Raw genomic sequence first — 20,317 nt, 5'->3', positions numbered from 1 at the left:
CTTTCTGCCAAAATGTACACATAATTTCATTATGACACTTTCAATGGACCAGGAAAGGTTTTCTTTTAAAATTAGTGATTCTTAGTGATGAAATGAGTTCTATTTGCTACTTGATCTACATAGCAAAAATCTGAAGCAAATTTTTTTTTAATTTCAAGATAATTTCAAGGAGCAGGGTCTGTTGGTCAATTTGTGTGATATCTGTCTGTCTTTCCCACCAATTTTTCTGACTCATATCATCTCTGAGCTTTTTTTTTAATATTGATCTTGAAAACTGGCATTATACTCATTTGCTATCATAATCTTGGCTTATTTGCCCATGCCCTTATTCCGGTTATTTGGACAGGCTTTTCAATTAGAGCCGGGGTGCCGCAGTGGTTAGAATGCAGTATTGCAGGCTAATTCTGCTGACTGCCAGCAGTTCAAATCTCACCGGCTCAAGGTTGACTCAGCCTTCCATCCTTCCGAGGTCAGTAAAATGAGGACCCAGATTGTTGGGGGCAATATGCGAACTCTGTAAACTACTTAGAGAGGGCTGTAAAGCACTGTGAAGTGGTATATAAGTCTAAGTGCTATTGCTACGTCTAACATTTAACCTACATCTCTAAATTTTTGTTCCATCAGCATTTTAAACACAGTGACAGTCATACTATAGAGAACTTCAAGGGAGAGACCTATTGCGTATGATCCCATTCTTCTTGAAGTAGCAGTTTTCATTAATCATAAAACAGGATTCCTAAATATTAGCATCATACTTCTACATACTGTGTGCGTTCAGAAAATCTTTTCACTCAGTGATTTATCATGAAGAATTATACAATTAATTTACAATCATTTGCACTTCAGATCGTTTTCAAACCTCCCCAGAAATTAATTTCTTTTTCGAACAGATTTTGTTGGGAAATTTTGGAGTGTGTTCTTCATTTCTCAGCTCAAAATATATTGTTTCAACATTACTGAGATTTTTATAGATTATTATTTTTTGATTACTCCCTACTTGTTTTAAGCAATCTATTTATCCATTAAAAACTCTTATTTTTTGCAGGGTCCAAAAGGCGAAAGAGGTGAAAAAGGTGAATCTGGGCCACCTGGAGCAGCAGGACCTCCTGGACTTAAAGGACCTCCAGGTGATGATGGTCCAAAGGGAAATCCAGTGAGTGAAGATACTAATTCCCCCCCCCTCCCCAAATATTAAGATTTAAAAATAAGTATAACCGAGCCCTATTTCATTTCTTAACTGTATTTTCTCAACTCTCTATAAAGCAATTCTGAGTGCTGTCAGGAAGATCTGTTGTAGACAGAGTTGCTGTATCAGTGAGAAGGGTGGCATGGAAATTTAATAAATCGATAAATAAAAAATATTTGTTCTGTCCCCGTACCACACACACACCCAACCAGCCAGCCGAGGGTTAAATAAACTCTTCAAACACTCAACGTCAGTGATAAGGAACTTGGCAGCAACTCTGTGGCTGCCTGCCAAGAGCTTTTACTCCGATAACATAGACAAAAATACACACAGTTTGAATAGTCCAGTTTGTAATTAAATCCACAGCAAATAGGTGTTGTGTCCGAAGGTGCAAAGTGCCTCGCCAGAGATTAGCTTTGTCTGTCACAGAGTCCGAATGGCCACCACACTCCCTTTTATAGCCTGTGGGGTGTGGTCCAGTGACTCAGCTAATCTCTGGCACGTCTTCCCCTCTGCTGCGCACGCTTCTCCCTGCGCCTCTGGCGAGGGTCCAGCCAGCACTTATTTTCCTCGTCGCTGTCCACCTGTGGCTGTGGGGACATGCTTGGCTCTGAGCCTATCGTTTGGCCTTCGGTGTCCTCCGGAGGCATTGCCAGAGAGGAGGGTCCTGGAGAGGGATGCCTTGCCAACTCCTCCCCCTCACTCTCAGAGTCTGCATCCGTCGATAGCCCAGGCTCAGGCAACGGAGCCACAACAATATTTTCCTAAATTTCTTAACATTCTTGTTGGATTTAAGGTAGTTGTATTCAAAAATATCTTGTGAGCATCGTATGAACTATTTTTGTTTTAGAGGCTGTATCTTCTCAGAGCCTATATATCAATAAAAATATCTTATTTGCAATTACTTTTTCTTGATACTCATTAGTTTTACCTTGTTTTTAATTTCTGTAGGGCCCTGTTGGGTTTCCCGGTGATCCTGGACCTCCTGGAGAACCTGGTCCAGCTGTAAGTATTTTGAAAATAAAACTGCTTTACCAGGTGAAGTGAAACTCTCAATGGTTTCAGTTGATATTGGATACGGTCTTCGATTCTGAGAAATTTACTTTGTTGCATCTCTTTGCTCTGAGCAAAACACAGCTTTGTGGAACTGAAATTGAAAGTTTATTTCCTCAGCTCCTTTCCAGGATTCAGTGTAACGCTTGTCTAAATATTATTTTCATATCAACCTGTACAGTGAGTGATGCACGGAGACTTTCTTGATATCAACTTGTGATTGTATTGGCTTAGTGGAAAATTGAATCTTGGTCTCCTTGTTGCAGTACAGTATCCTGATTATTATGTCGAACTGGATTTTGAGAAAGTTATCAAGTATAAAAACATTGCAGTTTTACAACTAACATGAAGCAGAAGTTGCTATGAGAGACTCTCTTGATAATAAACGTATCACTGAGATATTTAGTCAAACACAAGATATTGTATTGAATTAATATTGCTGTCTGTCATAGTTCTTAAAAAGAAAGTCTTCTTTCTGAGTAGAACAAACAATTCAAACAGGAAATAAATTAGATGGGTGTTATTTTCTTTCACCCTCTTTCTTTTCTTTCTTTCTCTTTCTACCTCCCTAGGGAACTGATGGCACAGGAGGGGAAAAGGGTGATGATGGCGATCCAGGCCAGCCTGTAAGTAATATCTTTGCGAGAATAATTCTGTTGATTGCATTGTATTAATTGATTGTATTGTAATAATTGAGATGACAACACTTATATTCCAATCACATCAGAATTGTGTGGAAAAGACCGAAAGCTTCTCTCTCTGGAACAATTCATATTCAATCCTTATCTATTTATTTACTTTTCCTATTTATCCACGGGGAAAATGGATAAAAACAGGGAGTTCTCAATTTACAATCAAAATTGGGACTGGAACCTCTATCGCTAAGTGTTGCAGTCATTAAGTGTGTTATCACATGACCGTTTCCAATTTTACAACCTTTTTTTGTCACAGTCATTAAGCAAATCTGCTCCCTCCATTGACTTTGCTTGTAAGAAGCTGCCAGGAAGTCACAAATGGCGATCATGTGAGTCCAGGATGGTGCACATATATATGACAGTTGCAAATCACATATTGTGGCAGTCATATGTGCAAGGGTTGGTTGCATGTCCCTTTTTTTCAGCACCATCGTGACTTTCACAGTCACTAAACTAATGATTGTAGCTCAAGGATTATCTGTAAGTATTTGAGTAAGAAGTTGCCGTTAATACAACTTTCTATAGTTTCCTAAATGGGAGATCTTTCATATTTCTGAACAAATCAAGCCCACGTGCTTATATTTTCCTAGTATACACTGTTGGTTTTCTTATCCAGTATCAGCTGATGGCACATGCTTTGGTTGCCCAGTGTATGTGTGTGTATATGCATGTATACATAAAATCATTGCACAGGATGTTTTAGCAATCACATTTGAAAATGGGTAATTTGGATATTTTTTATCATTTCAGGGGCCACCAGGTCCTTCTGGTGAAGCAGGTCCCCCTGGCCCTCCTGGAAAGAGAGTAAGTCATATTTCTCTATACATGACTCTTTTTTTGTTCATTATTGTCATTGTTATTTTTTGTTTAAACATGGATGGATTTGGAGTCTATCAATTTAGATGGATAGATGGAACAATCTAGACAGATTCTATTGTTCATATTGACCCAAGGGCTCATTAATATGTGGGGAAACTCCTTTTCCCTTTTAAGAGCTTTCACCATCTGTTACTAAGATTCTTCTTTCTGCCAGATTGCCATGCATTTAGTATACTAAATTTCATCTGACTTGTAACAGCATGCACAATTTATTTCACACTTCGCCACATTTCCTCCCAACACAGGCAGAGGTGCTGGAGAAGAATTATTTTGTGTATCTGAAAATCTGGCAACTTTCACATTTATACACATAATTCAGCTATTCCGCTATCTTGCCACATTTTGCACTTCTTTGAACAACTTGACAATTTAAATCTATCCAAATCTAATTTAAATGTATGAAACACATATTTTGAGCATTGTTTTTGACAACGTAGCTTGATGCAGATATAAAAGGGAATCATGAAACCACATAAAAGTGACCTGAACAAGAAATAAGCAGAAGGGTAAATTCCTAAAGAAAACCTACCTACAACAGGTTTTCACCCAATATTCTTGCATTCTAGAGATGTAAAACAGATAGATTGTCAAACACACGGCAAATTGTAACCGAAAAGCTTTTGAACTTTGTTCAGCATATGGAATGCATAGCCTTGACAGTTATATCTGTTTGTCTATTAGGCAAAATATAGTCTATTCTGTGTTCTTTCCCTCCTCCCACAATACAGTTCCAAGAAATATATATAGGCATTATATGCCACCAATCATAGCAAATTAATGCAACACAATTAGCAAATTCATGAACAGGTGTTCTGTTGTTTTATTTAGCCAGGAGAGCTTCCCCTTAGCATTCATAATGTAACGAAAATCAACTTGATCTAGAACTAGGTGCATTTTTGTGGAAAACTGTCTTATATTTGATATACTTTCAAAGGCCCAGATTATGGGGTACTAAATTATCTGCTGCTTTGTGTTGTTTCTTTACATTTACTACGAATGTAGCCTTATGGTGAATTTTGAAAATGGGTAGTTTCCATGCGTGCTTACTAAAATTGGGTATTCGTAGTGGGAAAAGGTACTGAGAAGAGCCTCTTTGGGTGCCTCTATCATAGTAACTGCACAGTAGCTAAAGTTCATCAGCAGGGGTGATAATAAACAATCATTCTATGTTAGAACAGTATCAACAATACTTTGAAAAGTAATTTGTTTCAATCTATTATAGATGGAGAGTAATCCAATTTTATATTTTAGGAGACCCCAGTGTAAATTAATGATTATTTAGCTCTTCCTGCTCCATCTTTTTTTTTTTCCTAGATCTTTCATACAAAAAAAAAGGGGGAGCAGTTGCTTGTTTAGTGAATGGTTATTCATTTCAATTAAGGCAACAGGCCTTGATCCATTTAATTAGTATATTAATCAACAGAAACTTTAACTAATTTGTCTACAGGGAAAATTCTAATAAGACAATGGGGGTGGGGGAACAAGTTTTAATCAGCAAGGTTATGACATTAGGGCATGCTCTCTTTTTTAAAGCATTGTTTGGTTCTGGTGTTTTGCCAACCCAGAGTAACAATTAAAATCTAATAAATGATGTCTCTTTCTCCTACATTGAGAATAGTTTTCATTTGTTTGTATCATAAATTATCATACTTCTGCACCATGCGATGCTTAAAGACCTCCTGGCAGGAAAATGAACTTAGCTGGTGCCTTCAGCAACTGCCTTCTTTATATAATGCGTGAGCATGCCTGATTATGCCAAATGTTAATCGCACACAATGCAGGTCAATCTCACCAAGCATGTTACTGGGACATTTGTCCCTATCCCAAAGGTGCTTTTTCTGTAGGCAACGGAACTTTCTTGTTTTTTTTTTCTTTTGAAAACATTTCGTTTCTCATCCAAGAATAGTGGGGATCGTGTCAGAGCTGAAGAAACTTCTTGGATGAGAAGTGAAATGATTTCAAAAGAAAAAAACAAGAAAGTCCAGTTTCCTCCTGAAAAGGCACCTTTGGGACAACCATGACCTGGATGACTGAGAATCTCTACAGACATTTGTCCCAATCATTTTTGCCATGGTCAATGAGTAGCTGATTCCCTGTATTGACCACTTCATGGCTTGTACGTATTTCCCACACTATGGTCCTCTGAAAGGTAGTGAGATACCAGAAACTACCAGGTCTCTTACCAACATTCTTAATGCAAACCAGACCATTGAGATGTCACAATATTTTATTATCTCCAGAAGTGATAATACATGACCTCTTATGTTTTATCTACCAGCTTTGTCTTTTTGTGTGTGTTGAGATTGCCAGAGGCAGTACACACTGAAAGTAATATCCTACATTTAAATCAAAGAGAGCTTTGCTTTGATGAAACTTCAAAGGGATCTCCTTGAAGCATCTTCACAATGCAACAGTGGTCATCTTACTTAGAAAACTTTTAACAACCTAATTATATTGTTTCAGTCTGACTTGCTTGTGTTTTCCTCTGCCTTCTCCTTAGAGGAACTATGGGAGAAAGATAAGTGAAACCTTTTCAACAAGCTCAAAAGTGCTTTTTCAAAAGGTAGCTGGACTTTCTTTGTTTTTCCTTAAAGATGTTTCACTTCTCATTCATGAACTGATGAAGCTTTCTGAATGAGAAGAGAACGTCTTCAAGCAAAAACAAAGAAAGTCCAGTTGCCTTTTGAAAAAGCACCCTTGAGACTACCATGACCTGGTTGACTGAGAATCTCCATTGACTTTTCAACAAGCATTGCAGGAGAAAACCAAAAGGAAAGAAAGGAGCAAAGCCTAATCCAGATTCCCCTCAGTATACCGTAAAACTCTTCCAATTTAGGCAATTTCAGCAAAGGCTGAAGGCAATCACTTCTTCATACAGTGCTGTTGGAGAAGGCGCAGAGAAGCTTCAATAGTTCAATAGTATTGGCCTTAGGTGTTTCAAGGTCAGGGAAACAGCTTTGTGGAGGTGAATCAGCTGTCTTCCTTGTTTCAGCAAACAAATCAGGATGCTTCCACAGCCTGCACCACTTCATTGAAGTGAATCTTTGTTGTTTCATATAGACGGAAATGTTACTGCACTGGTGATTTAAAGCATTACACAGCTATTGCTGCGACAATAGAAAGCGTGATTTCTTTAATGATATATTGCCACAACAATGGCTGGATGACATTATAAATTGCTAGTGGGAAAATGATCATGGATGCATGGTAATTGTTACTATGGAGCACAAAACTTAATTAATTACAAGAACAATAAGAGGGAGAATGCATACAAGAAGAGAACACTTTAAAGGGCCATTAAGAGAGGCGTATTATCTTTGTGCTAAAACTCTTGAGGAAAGCCACAAATTTTTAGGTGAAAAAAGCAGGCAGAATAAACATTCACTTAATTTACCATTGTTTTCTGATTTTTCAAAGCACAAGCTGTAATTAAAAGCTTTAAAATGAGTCAGGGTATTACATTAAGTTTAGATTCTATTTTAATTACTAGGCTTGTTCTACAATTAAAAATCATAACATCCTTGTCCAAATTGAAACGAATAAATGTCTTCCACCTTCAGCCACAAAGTGAAGAACAAAGAGGTTCTATAATTGTATATAGTTTTACTATACAAGTTAAGAGTTGACTTTGTAACCTGAGCACTAGAATTGTAAAATAATAAGTTGCCATGCCTGACGCATGTCAGGTTGCCAGATGTGCGATTCATTCTTGTGTGATATCTTTATTTGCAAAAGTTGTTTTCATCATTTATATTCATTATCCTCTGAGGCTTTGGCAAGGATGAATGGAGCTTCTTGCTGAATGTATACTGTGTGTGTTTTAAACTGGATTCACCATTTAGTTTATTGTCACATGCTTTGTTGTTTGATAGTATTTTAAAGTTTTGCTCTTATATTTTGAGTTACCCAGAGCCTACTATATGTAAAATATAATACAAAAAAAAATGTGTGTGCCCAAATCATAGAAGATGAAATTGCCATAAAGGAAATTCAGGTTTTTTTCTAACTTGATTAATTAATGGTATTGCTCATTGCTAATATGTTCTAATATTTATAGCCAATGTAATCTCACTTCTCATTAGAGGAACAAGTCAGGCCATTGGGTAATCAGATAAGTAGTATCAATAGCAGTGTCATATACCATGGAAAAACTTAATATTAGGATCTTCCTTCTCACTATATCTGGGAGAACATTTGAAGACTACTACTAACGTTTCAAAATGATAGGCATCCCTGGCTGTCTCCAGGGGAGTAAGGAGGCAAATGTTTTTTTGAGGTCTTCATGCAGATGATGTGAATATATATTGAACTTAATTTGCAGTCAAAAGGTGACTAATGTAATATAAATACATTAAATGTAAATTACATTATTTGGGTCATTTGTATACAGGTAGTCTTTGACTTACAACTGTAATGGAGCTTCTCTACTATGATCATAAGTCATGATGGTCATAAACCAGATCACCCACATGACCAGCCTGATTTTACAATCTTTTTCTGTGGTGGTTGTTAAGCAAATCACCACTGTTGTTAAGTGAATCTCTGCTATGAAGCGAACCCCTTGCCGCTATGGAGTGCTTTTGCTGAAAACCAGAAGTAAACTGTTTTTGCCAAAATGTTGTAAATCATGATCACGTGATCACAGAATCCTGCATATGGCCATAAATGCAATTGCTGAGTGCCTAAAATGCATTCATGTGACCATCAAGGTGGGGGGGCAATTATTGAAAGTTTTTGGAACCAGGTCATAAGTATCTTTTGGAGGGTCTGTTGGAACTTTGAATGTCTCTAAGCGATCAGTCATAAGTCAATAACTACCTGTAATGTCATTATGCTGCATATGATGTCACTGTGGCTTCAACCAGATGCCTATAGATCCAGAATCAAGGAAGTCAACTTTATGAAGATTTTGAGATGTTTGGAAACTAACAGGAGGAAGGACATTGTCCCTTTAAACCATTTTGTGTATAATGAGGTACAATTTAATCAGTTCAGCTTGGAGTATTCTGAAAGGAAAAGGAAGTATTTCCCTACACATGAGTGTGCGGTTTAGACAACATTAATTTACAACACATTGTTTTAAATGGAATTTATCCTAAAGTCAGCTCATGATATAAGATGAATTAAAGTTTAGTGCCAAATAAAAAGTAATGTCTTCAGAAAATAATGCTTCAAGAACACCCTAAAAGTTGATAGGCCTGCAGTTATCCTACTATCATTAGTCTTTTTGAAGAAATAATAGATAAGCATCCTGAATAATCTCTGCAGGCATGTGAACATCTAAGCCTTATTTGTCAGGCAATTAGTTGATTTTTAACAGTTTTTTTAAAAAAACATACAGCAGCATTAAATGTAAGCTGTAATCTATTTAGCAAAATGAGATAAACCGTTCTATATAATAGGCTTGAGTGAACTGACATGCTTAATTAGTTTTATCTATTTTACACAATAATCTATTTGTTCCACCAATTTACTGAACATTTATAATGCTGGAAACAATTACAGTGGCATTAGTAGTCTTTTCAGCAAAATTGGAATAAGACTCACTTGTAGATTCAACAATGACCAAGTTTGCTACAGTTAAGCCAAAACATTTCTTTTCCAATATGTTTTTATTAGATCCAAGTCCAAGACAATAAAAGGAAGTATGCAACATTTACTTGTTCTTTTTAAAGACATTATAAAGCTACGTTTCTTATTGTTTTTGTGGAGCGTTTGGGATTAAGGTCAGGGGAACTCTTGAGCCAGTGAGCAAAGGAGCTTTGCAATACTTAGCGATGCTTTATCAATTCAAGTAACTTTTTCATGGTCAGTAAAACCCATCCAATGCCTTCATTGCCAATTCCATGTTCAGAAGCCAACGAAGCTAATTGAATTTTAGGCACTTTCAGCAAGCCACAGATACTGCCTCCAAGTAATCTTCAACACTCATAATTTTTGTCCATGGCATGGGATTGACTCAATTGCAGCCATTGCAAAATACTTGGTCAGACATGTGTGCTGACCAAGAACATTGAATACCCAAATCTCAGTGGTTGGTGGATAAAACATCCACACTATATGAATAAATTAAAAATAAATTTAAAAATCCATTGTAATTTTTTTTTAAAAAAAGATACTGTCAAGCTCCTACAGCAATGCAAGTTTCATATAGAGTTTCATTGATGCCAGAGGGAAAACACCGATAAGGTTACAAAAATGTGGAAACTAGATAAATATACCCCATTCCCTCATTTATCAGTTTTAAGACCCCTGTGAGCTGACTGATCTTCTGTCTCATAAATTCCCTAATAGATGGACTGATGCCTCCCTTAAGAAGTAAGGCTGAAATGTCCATGAGTTCCTTGTCTGCCATGTTTTGTAAACACTCCCTTCTTTCTCAGATTCAGAGAATCATCTTACATACTGTTTACACAAAACATCTACAGTAAAACGAATTTTAAAAAATAAGGTACAGTCAAAGCCTAGCAAAGTATACCTCAATGTTACATTCAACCTACCGTAGATGGCATCCTGCCAACGCATAAATTGTTTTCAAAAGAGCTCAGTTTTGAATACCATTCTAAATGAAATCTGGATGGAAGCTAGCCTGATTTCAATCAGGGGACTATTTAAATTGTAGTAGCTGCTACCAAGAAGTAGCATTTGTATGCCTCAACTCCACTCACTTTATCAAAGCTGCGTGTAACTAACAGTTTCTCCTGGGACATCTGTATCAGAGAAGTTAGATATGATTGCAGAATGAGGTTCTGTAGATTCCAAATGCCATATCAGATAGGACTTTATAGGTGAGAATGGCTATTTTGAACCTTAGTTCAAAAACAGTTGAGATGCAATGCAGTATCGAAAGCATGGGTATGTGGTATTCTCAGGGCAAAATTACCAATAAAGAGACAACTAAAGGAAGGAAGGAAGGAAGGAAGGAAGGAAGGAAGGAAGGAAGGAAGGAAGGAAGGAAGGAAGTTCCTTAGCCATTTCACTTTTAAAAAGAGGAAAACAAATGTGAGCTGGTCTTCATTCCTATTTTGCTATGTTCTCTAGTTATCTGCCTGGAGAAAAAACATTCAAATTCACCTTTAACAACATCTGTATATCTGCTTGGTAATAAATATTTTAATAAAACCCCAAAGATAACTTCATTTGTCTTGCTAGGAAAATCAAGAAAAGGTATTCATTGAAACTGCGTAGCATGTTTTCAATTCAAAAATGATTTCTTCTTTGCATCTCTTCTGGGAATGACCATGCAATCACACAGTTCATCATCCGGATAAATAGCAGCATAGAGATGCTTTTCCTCTTCCCATCTATATTTGTTGGGTCTGTAACTTTCACACTTTGGCTATCCCAGTTGAGGAATTCTGAGTCTTGCAGGTCCAATATATCTGGAACTAGCAGTCTAGAAAAGTCCAATGAAAACTGCCACTTTTTGCAATACTTTGGTAGCAATAATTACTGCTTTGAACAGCTTTCCAAAAATTAAATTGCTAAAGTGTTTCAAAACCCAGTCAAAATTTACATTCAATGAGCTTTTTTCATGTTGAACTGCTGACTTTCTCTCTAATTATTGCAGTATTTTGTATATACTTATTTTATTTACAATATTTGAGATAAACAGGTAGGAACTTACTTCTTCCCTTCTTAAGGTAAGAAGTCATTTCAGTATAGGTTATTCTCTAGCTTGTACCTCTATTGCCAAAAGATGAAGATTGCAATTACAGATAGTACTCGACTTATAACTACAATTGACTCTAAAATTTCTGTAGCTAAGTGAATTTTGCCCCATTTTACGACCTTTCTTGACACAGTTGTTAAGCAAATCATTACAGTTGTTAAGTTAGTAACATGGCTGTTAAGTGAATCTGGCTTCCCCATTGACTTTGCTTATCAGAAGGTTGCAAAAAGTGATCACATGACCGCAAGACACTGCAACCGTTATAACTATGAGTCAGTTGCTAAGGGTCTGAATTTTGATCACATGACCATGGGGGATGCTGCAATGGTCATGCCTGAAAAATAGTCATAAGTGACTTTTTTCGGTGCCGCTGTAACTTTGAATGGTCACTAAATGAACTGTTGTAAGTCAAGGACTACCTGTACTCATCGTCTTGAAAAAAAAATGACATGTTACATTTTCAAGGAATTTGGGTTTTTTTGGAATACAATACAGGATTCAAGGGAATTAGTGGTCTATGAAAATGGATTTTGATTCTGTATAAAACAGACCATCCTATTTTAAATATTTGGATCTTGGTCCAGTAAATTTTATACATTTTAGATATAAGGTAAAAAAAGCGTAGCATCTGGAGAATGAGAAAAATCTTATCAGTGATTTATCCTGAGTTTGGTTTATTCCATTTTGCAACCTAAGCTAGATATCTCTGACACTTGTAAATTGAAGAATAGCTCTTTTAGTCTTCTTGAAAATATAACAGAGAAAACTTACTATTATGGCAAACAGTTGCTGAGTGTTCTCAGCTTTACAAATAACCATATCATGTTTATGCACTTATAAATAATAAATGGCACTTTTTTTCTTTTAAACATTAAACAAGCATATTTTGAGTCAGCTGACAGATGACTCTGAATAGCATTTGAACAAATTTTCAAGAGAAACCTTCAACTGAGGAATGAGATGGGGATAAACTATTTTACGATATTAACATACAGTGGGCACCATGAAAAAGTTGCCTCCATCCACTGTATTAACTTTTGTGTTTATCAAAATGTGTTTGATAAATGGTTTCGAATCAGCACATCAAATAACATCATAAATTCATGGAACAAGTATGTTAATCCCAAAAGGAAACCCACATATGTAAGTAAGACTTTGCATTATAAAATGTTTCCTGTGGGCTTCCTTGTATGTATCTGGATTTGTATGATAACGTATCAGAATAATTGGAGGGAGGGGGGAAATCTGATGCAAATAACAAACATGATCAGGATCGACAATACAAGATTAGAGAGGAATCAATGTAATCTGTGAAACTGCCTCAAGACCACAAGTAATCCTTAAATTCCCTTTTGTGGGTCTCTTCCGATTGCCAAACAACTGTGGTAGAATTTCTTTCCATTTTGAGCTGGAAATTATACAACTGTAGTGTAAATTCTAATGTAGAATTCTTCACCCTAAACAGAACACGGAGGGAAATCCAGCCAATCTTACCTTATCCACATATGTGATATATATTGTTGCCCACTCACTCAACAAATTATTTCCCAGTCTGGTTCTGTGGGCATAGTTTTTATGCACAAGTCATCTTTATGATTAATTCTACAGATTACTTTTATATTTTTCTCTCACCCTTCTTCCAACAACAGTGGTTCTCCCCACGTTATCCTTATAAGTATCCTATGATATAGGCAAACTGAAAAAGAGTATCTAATCTAGACTTATTCATTGAATTTCAGTACAACTTGATCATATTTCGGAGACTTGGGTAGGGGAGAGAAAGAGATTAATTCCATGTTCTTGTTGCTGAGATATTTTGTGCTAGTTAAAATTTTCCTCCACACTACAAAATCTAAGCATAGCAAAGACAGATAAATAACAATTAGCCATCTTTCTTTTTCAGAAGCTCCATCTGTGCAATGCTGGCAACTGATGAGGGTTAACAAGAGCTTTTCATTTACCAACTTTGCATTCGGTGCAGAATTGGTACTGTTTGATAATGGATATAGCCCCTCCCCTTTGTTTTGGCAATCATGATTCATTGTATTTATAATTTAGCGATCACAGTGTTCCTAAGCACTGCTAATTGATGTTGCAGCTGCATTCCTAGATTATGCAAGAAGTACATTTATAATTATTATAAAGTTTTGTATTGTTTCTCCTGTCCCCAAGATCATTTGCTCTAACCATTTCAAAGCTTGTTCAAGTGTGTCTCATGTAGTGAAATAACATATCAGTGCTCTTGTAACACAATCTCTTTTTATACAATGTACAATAAACTTAGGGTTGTCATGACAAATGCAACTGAAAACATACAGTACTTTGTTGATAGTTTGTTGATACACATGTGGTATATGTTGTTCCTTTGTTTTGTTTTGTTTTTGTTTTGCATTCTGTGCTTTTATTAATCTACTTTTTGTACGGAATGGTCTTACAAATGATAATGGATGTTTTAAAAGTTTATTAAGCATAGCCTTAATTATATTGATTATCCATTATGAAGTTTAATTTCCAAGGTGGAAATATGTGTGGTGTTGGTGAGGAGAATTATTTTATTTTATTGTCAAGCATGTTTCATTTGGGTTTAGTGATTAAGGCACCCGGCTAGAAAGCAGGAGATTGTGAGTTCTAATCCTGCCTTAGCCAATGACATGAAAGCCAGCAGGATGATCTTGAGCAGTCACTCTCTCAGCCCAACTTACCTCACAGGAGTGCTTTTGTGAGGAAAATAGGAGAACGAAAATATATTATTAATATTTGACATGGGTTGTATGAACAATGTGAGTTTGTTCCATCTACTGTTTTTCCCAGAACTCTGCACTTTTGCACACTTCTGCACTAGGAGATATGGTGATATATACACACACACACACATACACAGTGTATGTATGTGTGTGTGTGTATCAGTGGTGGGTTGCCCCCGGTTCGCACCAGTTCTATAAAACCAGTAGTAAAACCGGCAGAAGGCTCCGCCCACGAACCCTGATGTCATCAAAATGCTTCTGTGCTTGCGCAGAAGAGCGCACACGCACGTGAGCAAAGCAAGCATGCGCGGCCCTGCTGCGAACCGGTAGTAAAGGTAAATAGAACCCACCCCTGGTGTGTGTGTGTGTGTGTACATATACATACACAAACACATATGAGCTAAGCATTAAGACATGCATTACTGACTTGTAATCCTAGACTAGTCAGTTCTGCTAGATGCATGTGTCATGCAAAGAATGAAATAAAGCTATATTTTAAACCTTAGTAGGAACTAGAACTGTTCTAGCCTGCTGGGCTGTTTAATCAAAGAGATGCATGCATGCATCTTAGAGAAGTGGCTTTTTAAAGTTTCTAAAATCTCATCAAACTCAGCAGAAACAGAAACATCTTGCTGACAATATATTGACAAAAATAGATAATTGTTTTCCTTGTGTGAAAAAAAAAAAGGCCTGCCTTTTTTTGCTGGGGTGGCAATTGTGCATATTTTACATTCAGGTAGATTAATGGATATTTTCTCTTTCACTCATTGATACTTCGTCAACTTTTCTCTTCTTTTCTGAACATTCTGGGGAGAATGGTCCGTTGCCCAGGAATACATCCAACTAGGCTGTCTAACACACAACCCAGGGCTGCCTTTTCTATTTCTCCTCCACAAAAGCTAGATATGCTTTTTTAGAATTAGTCTTATGTTGCAATAATGAAAGATCTATTCCAGTTGCAGAGGGGTTCTTGGCTTCTCTGCTCTCACTACCACTTCACACACAGGTGACCACATCAGTGGTGGGTTGCTACCGGTTCACCCTGGTTCAGGCGACCGCTAGTAGCAGCGGCGGGAGGCTCTGCCCACCCGCCCGGACGTCTTCAAATACCCTCTGCGCATGTACAGAACCTTCTGCATATGCACAGCAGTGGCGTGTGCGCGAGTGAACTGATAGCAAAGGTAAGCGAAACCTATCACCACATCTATAACTGTCCATCTACCAGAGCTACCAGATCAGGGCTACAAAAATCCAGATATTCATTTATTTATTATTTAGAAGAACAGCATAAATAAGTATTTATGTAAGGCTCATTTTGCCCTGACAGTGTGTCAGTGGGAGGAGGTTTTTCCCCTTTTTAAGGAGGAGAGTTGGGAATGGGGGATGGAATGGTTCTCAGGGAAGGCAGAGGAGGGTGACCTATTTCAGTGGTGTTGGGTAACGGGAAATATAGGAGGCAAGGGGGGGCACGCATGGGGAACATGACCTCAGTGTTTAATACTGGTCTCGTGTTCTGCCCCCTTGCACTCACCTCATTTACCTAGTCAGCAGATCTGTGGTGGCCCTGGTCTTAGTGTTGTGGCCCACCAGCGGCCTGTGCAGATTGTTGCTGATCCCGACAGTCTGTGCAGCCGGCGCTCGAGTCGGACAGCGAGGTGGTTGAAGAAGATGTGATGCCAGAGGCAGAGATTCAGCCAGGGCCAACAGAATCTCCAGAGGCTCCTTCAAGTGAAGAGGATGAAGTGGAGGAGCCTCTTCTCAATGCACGAGCATGCAGAGCTGCCAAAAGGCAGGAGTGGTTACTCAGGAGGAAGTCTCCTCGAGAGTAAGGCTTGAGGCTAATTGGCCACTCTGTTAGCCTATTTAAGTTTGCACACAGTTTGTAAACATTGCAGGAAACAATGCATGTTCACTTGCTGGTCATTGAATGTGGATTGTCTTTGCAAACCTTGCTTCTGAGCTTTCTGCCAACTCTCGTAAGACTTTATCTTATCTGTGGACTTTCTGGCAGGTTGTTAAGAACATTTTAATTAACAGCCTGCATTTGTAGAAAACTACGTTTGGAAGTAAATTGAGCTTTATTCATAGTTTGAGTGTGCTACATTCCTTGGGATCCGTAGCTGGGGCAGAACACTTAGGCTGCTGCTTTTAAATGTCAGATCAGCTTGCAATAAGGTTAGCTTTATTGCCGATTTGATCCACAAAGAGAATGCTGCTCTGGCTTGTATAACCAAGAACTGGCTGGGCCCAGAGGGAGGCGTTCCCTTCATAGAAATGTGCCCAGTGGGTTATTGAGCATGGCACCAGTCTAGACCTCAGGGCCAGGGAGGGGGTGTGGTGTTATTATCAGAAAATCAGATCCTGTGCGAAATCTAGTGGTTTTCCAGGACTCACAACTCCTGCTCAAAGAGCAGGTGGCAGTCGTGGCCAGGAGGGGCTTTGCTCAATTGCGGGTTGTGCGCCATTTATGCCCTTCCTTGGACCAACAGTCCCTACTCACAGTCATTCATGCCCTAGTCACTTCCCATCTTCAGTATTGCAACACACTCTACATGGGGCTGCCCTTGAAGAGCATCTGGAAGCTCCTGTTGGTGCAAAATGTAGTGGCCCACATGGTTTTGTGCAGACCCCGGTGTACACATGTACTGTATCACCTCTCCTGTGGGAGCTGCATTGGTTCCGATTTGCTTCAAGGTGCTGGTTATCACCTTTAAAGCCCTTCGTGGCTTGGGACCAGGATATCTGTGGGACCGTCTCTTGCCGGTCACATCTACCTGACCCATCAGAGTGGGGAGGCAGGGAATGTCGCAGGTCCCATCCCTGAGAGAGATACACCTGGTGGGACCCAAAAGAAGGGCCTTCTCCATGGTGGCTCCCTCTCTCTGGAACATCATTCCCCCAGAGATTAAAATGGCCCCTATTCTAATACTCTTCCAGTAGGCGCTGAAGACCTGGTTCTGCCAGCGGGCCTGGGGAACCAAGAGCGGGATGGAGCCCATTAAATGGCTCATGTCATCTGCTGTGGCTGGGGCAGAGGTGGGAGGTGGGGGGTGATTTTGTTATATTGTACTATATTAATTTATTTGATTCTTTTAGTTAGTTTTTATTATTTTAAATGTGGTTTTATATTCTGTAAGCCGCCTTGAGTCGCCATGGGCAAATAGGTGGCAATATAAATTGAATGAATGAATGAATGAGAAAAAGACCAAAGAGAACAGCTAAAGTCCAGCAGGGGATTGAAATAAATCAGCATTTAGCCAGCCGGTCTACTTTTAAAAGTTAAAAAGCAAAGCAAAAATTCAAAAAGTGAAATTAAGACCTGGGCATGCTTAAGAAAACCTGAAATGCTGACAGGAAGACTTTTTGACCACTCCCAAAGGAAACTGGAATTTTCAGTACTCCCCTTCCCAAATGTGTCCATAGCCATCCAAAAGTTGTCTTGGATCATTTCTAAGTGCCCCCATTCAAATCCAGGCAGCAGCACTGCCAGAAAACCAACTTAGGCAGCAAAATCAGCAGATCAGCAAGAGAGAAACAACTCCATACTATTCAGCAGCCATCTTCGAGGAGCTCAGCCTGCAAGTTTTTATTTAGCTGTCTAAGATCCTTTCGCTCCAACTTTGGATGAGATTTTTAAGAGGACCAAGGGCTATAGTGGATCAAAATCAGCAACAGTTTTGTTCTACTCCTCCAGAAGAACATTCCCTGTGAAGATTTCTATGGAAGAGATGTATCTCTTCATGAAGTAGGGATAAAGTCTGATTCTAACTCATCTCATTATACTTAATATACATTTTCCTCCTTTTATGACAGGGGCCTCCTGGAGCAGCTGGTGCAGAAGGAAGACAAGGTGAAAAAGGAGCAAAGGTAAATATTTTAAGTACAAGCCGAACACGTTTCTGCCCTCCCCTATTTACACATTCATATGACTTCCTCCTTGATAATATTCAAAAAGTAGTGAAAATTTGGCTGTTCATCCCAACCTTTGGGTGGTGGGGGTCCCTATAAAAATTACTTTACTTCTTCTGGATGCACACAATCTTTATTCTTACTGTTTTATCATTTCTTGCTTTTAATGTTGTGAGCTTCCCAGAGTCTTGTCAAGCTGGGCATCCTCAAACCTGAACAAACAAATGAATGAATGAATCATAAATCAAGAGCAAAAGATGAGTGATTGATTTGTCCAGAAGTGGTGATATTTTTATGACAAGATAAGGCACTACCTATTAGGACTGTAAATGGTTTGGTTTCAGTTCCAAAATCCCAGGTGTTTTAAAGCATGTAAAAGAAGAAAGCAGCACCTGTCTCAATTTTAAAGCAATATCTTTTCTCAGAATCATGTAGTGACTGCACACTGCAGCCACACAATCCTAGGGAAAGGTACTCATTAAGGAGCTGCAGCTAATATTCTCTCATGCTCTCCAAAACACCTTTTTGGAATTGGATCCCAAAAGCTTTTCAGTCCTAGCAGCTATCAACTGAGAGGTTCATTATTCTACTAGGCTGTCTCTTGTTAATAGTCTATTTATCCAAATGGTAGCATGTAACAGTTGTATCTTTACTCTAATCATTTTTGCATTAAATTCTGTACATCCTTGTTAGCCAAAAATGAGTGAATATTATTTCAATCCAAATCTTTAGACGTTTCTGAAGAAAAGGCAGGAACATGGTCTAAACCAGGGATGTCAAATTCGATTTCATTAAGGGCCGCATCAGGGTTGTGTTTGAACTTGGGGGGCCTGGTAGGCATGGCCAGGGTGGGCATAGCCAACTCAACGTCACTCGTGTCAGGGGCACCTCTGGTAGCCTGGGCAGGGCTGGGGAGATCCATTGTCTCCAGTGGAGGAAGGCAAGACCAGGGAGAGCGCCTAACCCTTGTCCTCCAGAGGAGCCTTGCCATCTCTCTCAGGACATGTGGAGAACCTCTGGACAGTGGCACAGGCTGTCCAGAACCTTAGGAAGCAGAGGGCAAGTGCCCAGCCCGGCCCTTGAACTCCCAGGACACTGGGACTCCACAACTCAGCACAGCCCCACTTCCCCTAGGGCAGTGATAGTTAACCTTTTTGCCATCGCGTGCCAAAAGTGGGGGGAATGGGGGGGGTCATGTTTGTCTGTGCCCATACCCATAATTCAATGTGCCCACCATGTGCACACGACCCTTTCCCCTGCTCCCCCCCCCCGCTTTTGGCATGTGATGGCACGGTGGGCCCGGTAGGCCTGTTTTTCGCCCTCCCCAGACTCCAGAGGCTTTTTTGGAGCCTGGAGAGGGCGAAAACAGCCTTCCCCACCCCCTCGGAGGCCCTCCAAAGGCTGGAAACGGCCCATTTGCTGACTTCCGGGGGGCCCGAAAGGCCTGAAAATCAGATGCGCATGCCGGAGCTGAGTTAGGGCAATGCTCGCGTGCCCACCAATATGGCTCCGTGTGCCACCTGTGGCATGCGTGCCATAGGTTCGCCATCACGGCCCTAGGGGATGCCCAGCTGCACTTACCCGGCTGCACTTACCACCTCCTCAAGGGTACTGCTTGGGTACTTTTCTTGTCTTCTGCTCAGGTAAAGGATTATTTCTTGTACTGGCTGTGGAATTCTTATCAACTTTTCCTTTATGTGTAAATAATTTGATTCAACAGTATATGATTATTCACACTGATATTTATGTCATAGGGTGAGGCTGGATCAGAGGGTGCCCCGGGAAAAACTGGCCCAGTTGGCCCTCAAGGTCCTGCAGGAAAATCTGGCCCAGAAGGACTTAGGGGTATTCCTGGCCCTGTGGTGAGTATATCAACCATTACATTTTTTTCCTTTCTTGGTTCAGGTTTTCATAATATGCTCTTCCAAATTAAGCTGAATTTATGTCTTCATGCAGGGAGAACAAGGTTTACCTGGAGTACCTGGTCAAGATGGCCCACCAGGTCCCATGGTAAGTATTTTGTTTATGAAACTGTCTTAAAACATAGGCTAAATTTATTTTTCTGCCAGACTTCATCTTTTTGCTTGACATGGAACCGTAGATAAAAACCTTTAAAAGACTGTCAGATTGAAGTCATGCTATAATATACTCTTCGTTACTCTCTCTATATCAACATATG

At 39.2% G+C, this 20,317-nt stretch overlaps 1 protein-coding gene across 1 annotated transcript in view; it reads left to right on the top strand.

Moving 5' to 3' along the window:
• Positions 1 to 20,317, top strand: part of COL11A1 (collagen type XI alpha 1 chain) — a 274,990-nt gene that overhangs the window by 227,890 nt on the left and 26,783 nt on the right. The window contains exons 51-57 of the mRNA XM_060690063.2: positions 1,046 to 1,153; positions 2,138 to 2,191; positions 2,812 to 2,865; positions 3,685 to 3,738; positions 18,043 to 18,096; positions 19,893 to 20,000; positions 20,095 to 20,148. Of these exons, the coding sequence (XP_060546046.2) occupies positions 1,046 to 1,153; positions 2,138 to 2,191; positions 2,812 to 2,865; positions 3,685 to 3,738; positions 18,043 to 18,096; positions 19,893 to 20,000; positions 20,095 to 20,148 (486 nt within the window). The remainder of the gene's footprint in view (positions 1 to 1,045; positions 1,154 to 2,137; positions 2,192 to 2,811; positions 2,866 to 3,684; positions 3,739 to 18,042; positions 18,097 to 19,892; positions 20,001 to 20,094; positions 20,149 to 20,317) is intronic.

This window comes from Pantherophis guttatus, chromosome 3 (genome assembly GCF_059756535.1).
Source record: "Pantherophis guttatus breed Tessera chromosome 3, ASM5975653v1, whole genome shotgun sequence".
Lineage (NCBI taxonomy): Eukaryota > Metazoa > Chordata > Lepidosauria > Squamata > Colubridae > Pantherophis > Pantherophis guttatus.
This window is presented reverse-complemented; position numbering and strand designations above follow the sequence as displayed.